The sequence below is a fragment of the Leucopleurus acutus genome (assembly GCF_964270905.1).
Source record: "Leucopleurus acutus genome assembly, chromosome: 13".
Classification (NCBI taxonomy): domain Eukaryota; kingdom Metazoa; phylum Chordata; class Mammalia; order Artiodactyla; family Delphinidae; genus Leucopleurus; species Leucopleurus acutus.
This window is the reverse complement of record NC_139155.1, coordinates 24,403,254-24,417,819: the sequence shown is the minus strand read 5'-3', so window position 1 is coordinate 24,417,819 and position 14,566 is coordinate 24,403,254. Positions and strand designations below refer to the sequence as shown.

The window sequence follows — 14,566 nt, the reverse complement described above, 5'->3', positions numbered from 1 at the left end:
AAGGAAACCATAAACAAGATGAAAGACAACCCTCAGAATGCGAGAAAATATTTGCAAATGAAGCAACTCACAAAGGATTAATCTCCAAAATTTACAAGCAGTTCATGCAGCTCAATAACAAAAAAACAACCCAATCCAAAAATGGGCAGAAGACCTAAATAGACATTTCTCCAAAGAAGATATACAGATTGCCAACAAACACATGAAAGAATGCTCAACATCATTAATCATTAGAGAAATGCAAATCAAAACTACAATGAGGTATCATCTCACACCAGTCAGAATGGCCATCTTCAAAAAATCTACAAACAATAAATGCTGGAGAGGGTGTGGAGAAAAGGGAACACTCTTGCACTGCTGGTGGGAATGTGAATTGGTACAGCCACTATGGAGAACAGTATGGAGGTTCCTTAAAAAACTACAAATAGCACTACCATATGACCTAGCAATCCCACTACTGGGCATATACCCTGAGAAAACCATAATGCAAAAAGAGTCATGTACCAAAATGTTCATTGCAGCTCTATTTATAATAGCCAGGACATGGAAGCAACCTAAGTGTCCATCATCGGATGAATGGATAAAGAAGATGTGGTGCATATATACAATGGAATATTACTCAGCCATAAAAAGAAACGAAATTGAGTTATTTGTTGTGAGGTGGATGGACCTAGAGTCTGTCATACAGAGTGAAGTAAGTCAGAAAGAGAAAAACAAATACCATATGCTAACACATATATATGGAATCTAAGAAAAAAAAATAGTCATGAAGAACCTAGGGGTAAGACGGGAATGGAGACGCAGACCTACTAGAGAATGGACTTGAGGATGTGGGGAGGAGGAAGGGTAGGCTGTGACAAAGTGAGAGAGTGGCATGGACATATATACACTACCAAATGTAGAATAGATAGCTAGTGGGAAGCAGCCACATAGCATAGGGAGATCAGCTCGGTACTTTGTGAACGCCTGTAGGGGTGGGATAGGGAGGGTGGGAGGGAGGGAGACTCAAGAGGGAAGAGATATGGGAACATGTGTATATGTATAACTGATTCACTTTGTTATAAAGCAGAAACTAACACACCATTGTAAAGCAATTATACTCCAATAAAGGTGTTAAAATAAATAAAATAAAATAAAATAAAATAAAATAAAATGTACTAAGCACGTTCCTGGAGAGGGCAGGGAGCTGGAATGTGCCATTTTAGTCTAACGTGTGGCTTTGCCGAGTCTCAGTTGCTTGAAGTCCCAAGTCACTTAGCATTGGTGACCAGAAGATGTGGTCCCCAAAAAAGGGAAAACACAAACCAAAAAAGGAAATAGAAGGTCTCTAGGTAAGTCTTAAAGCACTGATCCTTATTCCATCTCTAAGAAGGGTAATTATACAGTGACATTAATCAATCAGTCAGACTCAGCGGGTGATGTGGTTTAGACTGTGGGGGCTCCTGAGTCGCCTTGGGCAATTTATATCAGCTGCCTGTGCCTCAGTTTTCCTCAGCTGTGAAATGGGCATCATGTTGTATCTTTCTCGTGAGGAACTGTTAGGATGAGATGAAGTGTGTGAAGCAGTTAGAAAAGTGTCTGACTCGTAGTAAGTGCTTAATAACCGTGAGCCACTGGTGGCAGGTTTCATCAGGACAAGCTCATGTCACCCATGCAGCCACCTGCACAAAGAGCAAAAGAGCTCACAAAGAGCTCACATCAGAGCTCCTGTGATGACCAGTTATTGTGCTAGGAACAAATGACGGTGGGGCCCTTGCCATTTAGTTGTTCAGAGTCTGGTGAAATGAAAAAGAAGCCCTTAACTACAATACAAGGGGAGAAATGCAAAAATGAAGACAGAAGTTGAGAAGTGTTAGCCAGTGACTAACTCCGACTGGGAGGCTAGGAACAGGCTTCAAAGACCAGAAAGCATTTTAGAGCTCAATCTAGAGGGAAAGTAAAACCTGGCCGGACAGGTAAAAGAGGGAAAAAGCACTTCAGGCAGAGGAAACAGCACATACTTTAGGGAATTCACCTGTTCACTCATTCCACAAATGTTTGGTGAGTTACTTCTGTGTGTCAGGCTCAGTACTCATAACTAGGGGAGAGTGTCAATACAAAGACCATCCTCTGAAAGAAAGGAGACACATCTGGAGCACAGGACAGCATGGTATGGGCTCAGAGAGCGCTGGATTGAGGAAACCGGGAGGGCAGAGTCGGCATGGAAGCTGGGCATTAACAAGCCAGCGGCCTGAGCGTATCACGAGCAGAACAGAGCAGTGGCACTCGGTCCTGCCAGCTGGAGGGGAGCAGAGTGGGGTAAGCTGAGTCAGCCAGTCGGACCTGGGCCCCCTCCAGAGTACCCTCTGTTTGGGAAGCAGCAGTTCTGCTGGAAACTTGGAGAAATCCAGGGAAGGCAGAGGAAGTGTGGAACTACAGTCTGGAGAAAGGAGAAGGCAGCCCCACGGCAGAGTGGGCTACTTGTGAGCCTTGATTACACGAAGAGGCTCCCGGTACCAGTAGAGAAGGAAGACTCCCGACGCCCCACGGCAACCAGAATCAGCTGACCTTGAACACATTTTTCTCACCCGTTGAAAGAGGACACGTTGAAATGTAAACACCGACAGATACACCACAGCAAAAAGCTCAATTAACCAGAGTCCAGAGAACCAACTGCAACCTTCAATTAACGAGACTGTCATCCTTTCACTCTATGGAATATTTAGCACAGTACTCTGCACTGTCTGCAGCTACAGACTTGAGCTGCTAAGACAACGCTGAGGGTGACCGTGTCACTGTCACAAAATAACGTATGACCTTAAAAGCGGATCACCTGGCAATGAGCTATACTCCAGACGAATAGATTTTCCTAGCAAAACAATACTTAGAAATTTAAAAATTTAGATGTAATTCTCTTACCTTCTTAAAGGAAGATTTTTGATATAATTTAGCCCTTTATTGAGACCATTAAGTACCATACTCTGCTGTAATCCCTGGATACTCTGGAACTAAGAAATATTCAAGGATCTGTCCCTCACTAAAGGCCCCCAAGAGCTCTGCTATAGTCCTCCAGTCCCAAGTGTCAGCTGTTGAGTTCAGATTGTTTCAAATAAAATGAAATCCACTGCCTTATTTAAAACAAGCATCTGGGGGTGGGCCTCAGGCCGGCTCTGCAGTGAGGAAGCTACCAGAAGCACAGCTATTTTCCCCTCCGCTGGCTCCCAGGCTGTGTCCGGGCTCCAGATCAGAGCCCCCGGGTGGGTGCACTGGTGCCGGCAGGCTGCGCTGTGGAGCCCCAGGCTTTGGGGAAGCCAGAGATCCCGGCCAGCAGCTTGGAGCCAGGAGCAGCCCCATCGTGACCCCCAGCGTGCTGTATAAACAATTTCATTTTCTATGTGAGCTGTGATGTGGGAAAGGCTAGAAAGTTCTCCAGGCAGGTGAAGGGGCTTCTCCTTTACAGTTGCTGACACAGGCAAATGGATTAATATCTCAGGAACAGTTTCAATATGAGGGATGAAGACCAGAAAGGCAGCTAACACCTCCCCCACGCCCCTAATCCCAGGGCACCGCGGCTGAGCCTCCCCTGGCGCCCAGCAGTCGGGCCGTGCGCAACTCACCTTAATGAGGCTCTCCAGCACAGACTTGCAGATGGCCTTTTTGTCTGTGTTGGCTAGCTCTTTCTTCTTGACCAGCACCCGATACCGGTTGTAGAAGTCATGGTAGGCCCACCTGGAGGGAAAACCGGTGCATCAGGGGACACATCCTGCCTCTCGGCCACACAAGGGCCATGGGTGATCTCAGACAGCGCCCCATGGGGTCAATATGCCTGGCACAAAGCCCTTCTTAGAGCAGCAAAACACGTTCCGGGGCATTCTGTTCTCCCTTGATGCCTTCTGAGAATTTCAGTGTGTAGTTAAGTTATAGAATCATGGCTGGAAGACTGAAAGAAAAGGGAAGCATTGGAGGCTCCCCTGGGAGGGCTGACCAGAGGCAGAACCACTCACAGGGGGTTTCTGCTCCAAAACGTGGAGCTCCACTCCGCTGCTGCTGGAATGGGGGAGCCTTACCTGGAATGCAGCTTGATTTTTCTTCTTATAAAACTAAAACTAATATAGCTCATTGAAAACTTTCTAATGCAGGAAAGCATATGTTAGCAAATAAAGAGAGGCCATATTCTAACCCCTGGAGATACACTGTTCACACATGTTGGTATAGTTTAGAAGGAGCCATTTTTCTCCCGCAAGTAGACTTTATGATTCCACACCACCCCCGCTGCTTATTAGAGTAATGCAGGCCCACTGTAAAGAAAATGTCCATCAACGCACATAAAATAAAGAGCACTTATAATTTCACTACCTTTTAAGTAAGTGCCGTTCTGGTACATTCTGGAAGGAAATCTTTAAGAGAGCCTTGAGTTTATCCCTTGGCCTCTGAGGAGATCTCTACTTAAACAAATGCAGTCTTTTCAATGACCAAAGACGTCATTTTCCAGGTGGGCTCTGACCCTTTCTCCTGAAAGCGACCTCAATTCACACGGACGCTCATATTCTCCTCGCTTCTCATCTCAGTTTTCAGGGGACGCTCACAGCCTTTGCGTGGAACTCATGTTCTGTTGCAGCACAATCCTACTCTATGGAGACTTTGAATTTGCAGTCTAAGTCCCTCTGAAGGTGAATTCGGCCCATCTGTCCCCACTCCTCCCGAGTCCTCGGAGGCATCAGGAGATGCTACACACACACTCTGTCTTGAGGTCCACATGCTGTCCACGGTGCCCATTTGGAAATCATGTAGGTGCTGCCTTGAGATCGTGTGTTACCATTTACCATCACCTGTGGCCTTGCTGAGTGACTGTCCAGTTACTCAATCTCCCTCATTCTAAAGTATTAATGCAGAATAAACGGATTGCATCCCTTCTCCTGGAGCACATTCGCTTTTAAAAGGGATCCTTTAGAAATTTTATCCAAAGAAATGAGTACTGTGGAATATCAGGGGCCACTGCGAGCTGCTCCCCTTGCCCTCCACAGTCGCATGCCAGTGTGGTCCTTGGGTTCCCCCTCCCTCCCAGGCCACCCATCTCCACTCCCTGGGACGAGAAGGAAAACAGACTGAGCTCAGAGCCTCTCCATGCCTTTGAAGACACTCGCCTGGTTTGGTGGAAGACTTCTAACACAGCCATGGGTCTCAGAGAAGGTGCAAATAACAAAATGGCTTTTTTTTCCATCTTTTTTTTTCTCTACATAAAATGGCTTGTGCCTTACCTTTTTTTAAATAACAGCTTGAGATATAACACACATACTGTAAAGATGTACCTTTTTAAAAGTATACAATTCAATAGTTTTTTAGTACCTTCATAAAGTCATGCAACTATCCCCAATGTTGAATTCCAGAACATTTCCATCACCCCCAAATGAAACCCGACACCTAGTATCAGTCACTCCCTGTTCTCCCCTCCCCCCAGACCGTGACATCCACTAATATACTTTGCTTCCATGCCCTTTACCTTTTCAATGTGTCCTGTCTGTCACAAATGCAAGGTCACAGGGGAAAGACAGCATCTGTTCTGCTCGGAGCTGACCAGGTGTGCGCATGGCCCTGCTCCGCAGGCTCACAATGTGTGGGTTCCCCCCTTCGGGAGGGGGCGGCAGAGGGTGCTGGGATCAGGCCCAGGTAGCATTTCTGCTGCTCTGTGCCCTTTGGGACCGTGAACCAAACCCACCTAATTACTGGAAATCTCTACCAGGAGGCTTTAAAAATGGAAACACTTATTATTTGCCCAGCTAAACGTTACTTCGATGATTTCAATCAGGCACAGCAAATGTCAAGAAAACTCCGAAGCCCTGACCGACCTAATACTGGCGGCCCAGCAACAGAGAGCTGGATGGATAAGCTGCAAATTAGACGTGCTTTTTTTTTTTTTTTTTTTTGCGGTACATGGGCCTTCCACTGTTGTGGCCTCTCCTGTTGCGGAGCACAGGCTCCGGACACGCAGGCTCAGCAGACATGGCTCACGGGCCCAGCCGCTCCGCAGCATGTGGGATCCTCCCGGACCAGGACACGAATCCGTGTCCCCTGCATCGGCAGGCGGACTCTCAACCACTGAGCCACCAGGGAAGCCCCATTTTGTTTTTAATACATGCAAACGCTGTTGAATTTTTTCTAGGCTCTTTCTGCACCAGCCCCCAAGTTTTAAACATAGACCATTCCGTTTGCTGATACTTCCACGTGGGGCAAGATGGATCTGGGCAAGAATCCAAGAGAATGAAAAGTGTCCTTACTCCCCACGCCCACCATCAGTGTTTCACCCGGGTCATGCCCTCCTTCCTGCCCGCCCAGCGGGGTGTGGGCTCTCCCTTCAAGGTGGCTCAGCACTTTCAGCGTGGCTTTCTGAGGCCACTTTCCACCTCCTGCAGTTCGGTTAGTCATGTCCTCATCTGTCTGGTTTCTCACTATGAGTTTGCAATTTCTCTGGGGAAATAATTAGAGCAGCGTTTCACTGGGCTAAAAACCTTCAATGCTTCTAATTTGAAAACCACTTACTGCTGACAGTTCTATAACTCTGGGAGGTTACAGGCTCCAGGAGATGACGAGGGAGTAGGGAGATGTGACCGCAATACAGAAAAAACTTGGAGGACGGGAGCAGAGAAGCCCGCTCTGACACTGACTGGCAGTGTGACCTTAGGCAAGTCACAGACTGGACACCTCACCTCCCCTGTCTGCAAGTGGAGAGAACATCACCCACCTCACGAATACCTCCCAGGACTTCAGTAGCCAGTGAGTTCACGGATGTGGAGGGTTTGGAAAGCTGCAACGCTTCCTAAAGACCTAAGTGTCTCTCCCTTCCCATCCAAGCCCTGCCCCATTTCTCTGAAAGGCTTCCTCAGATGCCTGCATCAAGGTGACACCCATGGGGGAGGAGGATGCTGCAGAGCGCAGCCCTTCCACAGAGAAGGGCTTGGGTGGGCGCTCCCTCATGGGGTGCCACAACAACGTCCAGGCAGGTACGTGTCCTTCACCAAAGGACCCAGAATCAAACGTGGATTCCGTTTTCTGTGGACCTCTGTGCTCTTAGAAATGCAATCTTCACAGGAAAGGCTCCCTCATCCGTAAGAGGAAAACCTTCCAAGGGAATCTAAATAGAATATGTGATTCTTTTTCCAAAAGTAGAATTTCTTAACAAGACTTTCTCTTTTGGCAGGAACATCTGGATGGAGGTTTTCTGTGCCCATGTAAAAGTTAGGAAAGACTGCTTATTATCACCACAGGTACCCAAGGTTTCCCCTGGAGCTTACGTACCACAAAACCTCTCTCTCTCATAGCATTTGAAGTATTCCCGTTTCCCTGGGGGACACAGAGCTTTCTGCGCTGTACTGTGGATATTTTTTTGTACATGCTAGCTTCTCTGCTGGATTTGTGCCTCCGGCCAAGCTCGGATACGTCTTCCGATACTTTTTTTAAACCTCCCAGCGCCTATCATGCATGGTATCTTTACCTGCAGTCACTTACTACATCTTAAAAACTCGGTATTTTCTGAGCTTTAAAATGGCTGGAACCCAGTGTTAAACTTTTCTCTCTACCAGAGTTTCTCAAGGAGGGCAGGAATGGCTCTGGGGCAGACACTTCCTCAGTGTGTGGGACAGTTCCCCAGGACACACAGCATCTTTCCACCGTTACCCACCACCCCTTCATTAAGATATGCAAAAATGTTCCCAAACATGTGTGGAATGTGTATTACAGAACACAGCCCTAGTCCAAGGAACCTTAAGAACAATGGACCATGACTGCCATCCGCCTCTGCAGTGTGAATCTGCTTCCTCCGGTCCCGTCCCCCCCTCGTTGGGTGGCCCTAGAGACACCCTCTCCCAGGCATCTCTGTGGCCGATGGCCTGGGGGTGTCTTTTAAGCCCACCCTGGGCCCAGCTGCTCTTCCATTCTATTCCATATTAGCAGTGGGAGAAGAGCTCCCATCCTAAGTGTATTCCAGGCCTCAACTGTGGCCCCAACCCTGGGCTATGTGGAGTCGTAGGGGCCTCAGAGACAGGACTCACTCAGCCCTGTTCTCTCTGGATTCAGACTCGCATGCCAAGGGTCTGGCTGAATGTCCCAGACTTTAATATTGTGTTTCCTCCGAAATTGAGGCCTACTTCACCCTATGTGTCTCTGGTCTGCTGGGGAGCAGGCATGCCAACCGGTAGAGCGGTCACAGCTGGGTGTGGGGAAAGCCCAGGACCTGTGACGGCTCCTGGGAAGAAGTGGGAGCAGGCATGGTGGATGAGCTGCCCCAGGTCAAGGGTTCAGCAGAGCCCACCAGTCTGGAAAGGTGCTTCCTCGTTACAAGCTCCTCAGGCCTCAAGACAGTGTGTGGTGGAGCACGTGCAGTGGGGGGATGTTTGCTTGACTGAGTTCCCATCTGGAGCCTGATACTGTACCGAACATCTACACGTGGGGACGCCCCACAGAACACGCCTGCCTGCAGGGCCCCAATGGACCAGTGTGTACAATGGGGTGGATCTGCAAAGGTGGCCGCACTTTGCTTCCTGCTCTTGGACAGGCTTCCTCATGCGGGGACTGGCTGGTATAGACAAGCTCTGAATCTCTCCAGTAGGACCAGAGTATGAGGCTAAGTCATACAACTTCTCTGACATCAGGCCACAAGAGGAATCCCTGAAGATGGCATGTCAGGTTATCACAAGGACCCCTAAGAAAAAGGTGACGAATCCATCAGGGCTTTTCAGGTCAGGATTAGGTGGGTTAACCTGTACTTTGACATACCTCACGGCCCTGTGACATTCAACTTAGGCAAAGATCCTGGTCATGCCGACACGGAACATAAGGGGTTATGCTTCTCTTCTAGTTTGAGAACCTTCAGGAGCCTGTGAGCTCCAGGGGCCGGGGGCGGGGGACTGGCCCCCTCCAGTGTTTCACACACAGGCCAACAGACATTTGCGGGGCAGAGGTGTTTAGCCATGCTGAGATGCCCGTTAACCAGGACCAACAGAGTCTGTCTAGATACGAGTTGCAGAAACAATTTTCATGATAGACACCAAGCATCATACTCTTCTCTTGTTCTCCCTTTTGAAGAAACAACCCAGCGGAGAAATAAATGACGTTGCATGCAGGAGTTTTCCTTGGAACTGTATCAAGGATGGACCAAATTTTCCAAGGAACACAAGAGACCGAAGTCTGAGGAGAGGGCACTTTGTAGGAGACTCACAAGTGAAGGCATCCTTAACCCCTGGCCGTGTGGTATGACGACTCCACCCCTTGCTATCTGTGAGGATTTAATCTGATCACTTAACTCTTAAGGGATCTGTTTTGTCATCCTAAAATGGGGTGATACCCCCTTATCTTGCCTACCAAGAGTCAATATGGTCTTTTCAACAAATGGTGCTGGCACAACTGGTATCTGTATGCAAAAGGATGAGGCTGGACCTCTACTTCACATTACACATAAATTAACCCAAAATGGATTAAAAACCTAAACCTATAAAATTCTTAGAAGAAAACATAGGTGTAAATCTTTGTGACCTTGGATTGGGCAAACAATCTCAGAGGAAAAAACAGATACATTGGACGCTTGCTAAATGAAAAGCTTTTATGCTTCAAAGGACACCATCAAGAAAGTGAAAAGTCACCCCACAGAATGCGAGAAAATATTTGCCAGGCATATATCTGATAAGGATTTGGTATCTAGAATAAGTAAAGAACTCCTACAACTCAACATCAAAGAGACAACTAACCCAATTTAAAAATGGGCAGGTGATTTGCATACCATTTCTCCAAAGAAGATACATGAATGGCCAATAAGCACATGGAAAGATGCTCAACTTCATTAATCATCAGAGAAATGCAAATCAAATCACAGTGGGATGCCACTTGACACCCACTAGGATGGCTATAACAAAAAAAGACAGACAATAACAAGTGTTGGCAAGAATGTATAGATATGGGAAGCCACATCCATTGCTGGTGAGAATGTAGAATGGTGCAGCCACGCTGGAAAACAGTGGCAGTTTCTTGGAAGAGTAAAGAGTTATCATATTACCCAGCAATCCTACCTCTAGGTATAAATAGGAGAAATAAAATATACATGCATACAAAACTATGTGCATGAATATTCAGAGCAGTATTATTCATACTCGTTAAGAAGTGGAAATAATCCAAATGTCCATACAAAAACAAGACCCATATATATGCTGGCTACAAGAGACCCACTTCAGACCTAGGGACACATACAGACTGAAAGTGAGGGGATGGAAAAAGATATTCCATGCAAATGGAAATCAAAAGAAAGCTGGAGTAGCAAATCTAATATCAGACAAAATAGACTTTAAAACAAAGCCTATTATAAGAGACAAAGAGGGACACTACATAATGATCAAGGGATCAATCCAAGAAGAAGATATAACAATTGTAAATACTTATGCACCCAACATAGAAGCACCTCAATACATAAGGCAAATACTAACAGCCATAAAAGGGGAAATCAGCAGTAACACGATCATAGTAGGGGACTTTAACACCCCACTTTCACTCATGGACAGATCATCCAAAATGAAAATAAATAAAAAACACAAGCTTTAAATGATACATTAAACAAGATGGACTTAATTGATATTTATAGGACATTCCATCCAAAAACAACAGAATACACATTCTTCTCAAGTGCTCATGGAACATTCTCCAGGATAGACCATATCTTGGGCCACAAATCAAGCCTTCGTAAATTTAGGAAAATTGAAATTGTATCAAGTATCTTTTCCGACCACAACGCTATGAGACTAGATATCAATTACAGGAAAAACTCTGTAAGAAATACAAACACAAGGAGGCTAAACAACACACTACTTAATAACTAAGAGATCACTGAAGAAATCAAAAAGGAAATCAAAAATGCCTAGAAACAAATGACAATGAACACACAACAACCCAAAAGCTATGGGATGCAGCAAAAGCAGTTCTAAGAGGGAAGTTTATAGCTATACAAGCCTACCTTAAGAAATAAGAAACACCTCAAATAAACAACCTAACCTTACACCTAAAACAATCAGAGAAAGAAGAACAAAACCCCCCCAAAGTTAGCAGAAGGAAAGAAATCATAAAGATCAGACAGAAATAAATGAAAAAGAAATGAAGGAAACGATAGCAAAGATCAATAAAACTAAAAGCTGGTTCTTTGAGAAGATAAAGAAAATTGATAAAACATTAGCCAGACTCATCAAGAAAAAAAGGGAGAAAACTCAAATCAACAGAATTAGAAATGAAAAAGGAGAAGTAACAACTGACACTGCAGAAATACAAAGGATCATGAGAGATTACTACAAGCAACTACATGCCAATAAAATGGACAACCTGGAAGAAATGGACAAATTCTTAGAAATGCACAACCTTCTGAGAATGAACCAGGAAGAAATAGAAAATATGAACAGACAATAACAAGCACTGAAATTGAAACTGTGATTAAAAATCTTCCAACAAACGAAAGCCCAGGACCAGATGGCTTCACAGGCGAATTCCATCAAACATTTAGAGAAGAGCTAACACCTATCCTTCTCAAACTCTTCCAAAATATATTAGAGGGAGGAACTCTCCCAAACACATTCTACGAGGCCACCATCACTCTGATACCAAAACCAGACAAAGATGTCACAAAGAAAGAAAACTACAGACCAATATCACTGATGAACATAGATGCAAAAATCCTCAACAAAGTACTAGCAAACAGAATCCAACAGCACATTAAAAGGATCATACACCATGATCAAGTGGGGTTTATCCCAGGAATGCAAGGATTCTTCAATATATGCAAATCAATCAACGTGATACACCATTTACACAAATTGAAGGAGAAAAACCATATGATCATCTCAATCAATGCAGAGTAAGCTTTTGACAAAATTCAACACCTATTTATGATAAAAACCCTCCAGAAAGCAGGCATAGAGGGAACTTTCCTCAATATAATAAAGGCCATATATGAAAAACACACAGCCAACATTGTCCTCAATGGTGAAAAACTGAAACCATTTCCACGAAGATCAGCAAGAAGACAAGGTTGCCCACTCTCACCACTAGTATTCAACATAGTTTTGGAAGTTTTAGCCACAGCAATCAGAGAAGAAAAAGAAATAAAAGAATCCAAATTGGAAAAGAAGAAGTAAAGCTGTCACTGTTTGCAGATGACATGATACTATATATAGAGAATCCTAAAGATGCTACCAGAAAGCTACTAGAGCTAATCAATGAATTTGGTAAAGTAGCAGGATACAAAATTAATTCACAGAAATCTCTTGCATTCCTATACACGATGAAAAATCTGAAAGTGAAATTAAGAAAGCACTCCCATTTACCATTGCAACAAAAAGAATAAAATATCTAGGAATAAACCTACCTAAGGAGACAAAAGACCTGTATGCAGAAAATTATAAGACACTGATGAAAGAAATTAAAGATGATACTAATAGACGGAGAGATATACCGTGTTCTTGGATTGGAAGAATCAACATTGTGAAAATGACTCTACTACCGAAAGCAATCTACAGATTCAATGCAATCCCTATCAAACTACCACTGGCATTTTTCACAGAACTAGAACGAAAAATTTCAGAATTTGTATGGAAACACAAAAGACCCCGAATAGCCAAAGCAGTCTTGAGAAAGAAAAACGGAGCTGGAGGAATCAGGCTCCCGGACTTCAGACTATACTATAAAGCTACAGTAATCAAGATAGTATGGTACTGGAACAAAAAAAGAAATACAGATCAATGGAACAGGATAGAAAGCCCAGAGATAAACCCACACACATATGGTCACCTTCTCTTTGATAAAGGAGGCAAGAATATACAGTGGAGAAAAGACAGACTCTTCAATACGTGGTGCTGGGAAAACTGGACAGCAACATGTGGAAGAATGAAATTAGAACACTTCCTAACACTATACACAAAAATAAACTCAAAATGGATTAAAGACCTAAATGTAAGGCCAGACACCATCAAACTCTTAGAAGAAAACATAAGAAGAACACTCTATGACATAAACCACAGCAAGATCCTTTTTGACCCACCTCCTAGAGAAATGGAAATAAAAACAAAAATAAACAAATGGGACCTAATGAAACTTAAAAGCTTTTGCACAGCAAGGGAAACCATAAACAAGATGAAAAGACAACCCTCAGAATGGGAGATAATATTTGCAAATGAAGCAACTGACAAAGGATTAATCTCCAAAACATAAAAGCAGCTCATGTAGCTCAATATTAAAAAAACAAACAACCCAATCGAAAAGTGGGCAGAAGACCTAAACAGACATTTCTCCAAAGAAGATATACAGATTGCCAACAAACACATGAAAGAATGCTCAACATCACTAATCATTAGAGAAATGCAAATCAAAACCACAATGAGGTATCACCTCACACCAGTCAGAATGGCCATCATCAAAAAATCTAGAGGAGTTCCGGGAAGATGGCGGAAGAGTAAGACGCGGAGATCACCTTCCTCTCCACAGATACACCAGAAATACATCTACGCGTGGAACAACTCCTACGGAGCACCTACTGAACGCTGGCAGAAGACCTCAGACCTCCCAAAAGGCAAGGAACCCCCCACGTACCTGGTTAGGGCAAAAGAAAAAACTAAACAGAGACAAAAGAATAGGGACGGGTCCTGCACCAGCGGGAGAGAGCTGTGAAGGAGGAAAAGTGTCCACACACTAGGAGCCCCTTCGCGGGTGGAGACTTCGGGAGGCGGAGTGGGGGAGCTTGGGAGCTGCGGAGGAGAGCACAGCAACAGGGGTGCGGAGGGCAAAGCGGAGAGATTCCAGCGCAGAGGATCGGGCCGACCGGCACTCACCAGCCGAGAGGCTTGTCTGCTCGCCCGCCGGGGCGGGCGGGACTGGGAGCTGAGGCTCCGGCTTTTGTCGGAGCGCCGGGAGAGGACTGAGGTTGGCGGCGTGAACACAGCCTGCAGGGCGTTGGTGCGCCGCGGCTGGCCGGGAGAGAGTCTGGGGAGGGGTCTGGACCTGCCGAAGAGGCAAGAGACTTTTACGTCCCTCTTTGTTTCCTGGTGCACGAGGAGGGGGGATTGGGAACGCTGCTTGGGAGAGCTCCGGAGACGGGCGCGAGCCGCGGCTAAGAGTGCGGAGCCCAGAGACGGACATGGGACGCTAAGGCCGCTGCTGCCGCCGCCAGGAGGCCTGTGTGCGAGCGCAGGTCACTAGCCACACGCCCTTCCGGGGAGCCTGTGCAGCCCGCCGCTGCCGGGGTCCCGGGATCCGGGGACGGCTCCCCCGGGAGAGCGCACGGCGCGCCTCAGGCTGCAGCGTCACGCCGGCCTCTGTCGCTGCAGGCCCGCCCTGCACTCCGTGACCCTCCCTACCCCCCGGCCTGGGTGAGCCAGAGCCTCTGAATCAGCGGCTCCTTTAACCCCGTCCTGTCTGAGCAAAGAACAGATGCCCTCCGGCGACCTACACGCACAGGCGGGGCCAAATCCAAAGCTGAGCCCCTGGGAGCTGTGAGAACAAAGAAGAGAAAGGGAAATCTCTTCCAGCAGCCTCAGAAGCAGCGGATTAAAGCTCCACAATCAACTTGATA

The 14,566-nt window shown here is 46.0% G+C and overlaps 1 protein-coding gene across 1 annotated transcript in view; it reads right to left on the bottom strand.

The window, feature by feature from the left end:
• The window catches only part of MYO5B (myosin VB), a 396,769-nt gene that overhangs the window by 63,296 nt on the left and 318,907 nt on the right, over nt 1-14,566 (bottom strand). Inside the window, exon 18 of the mRNA XM_082853383.1 lies at nt 3,597-3,708. Coding sequence (XP_082709509.1) covers nt 3,597-3,708 — 112 coding nt within the window. The remainder of the gene's footprint in view (nt 1-3,596; nt 3,709-14,566) is intronic.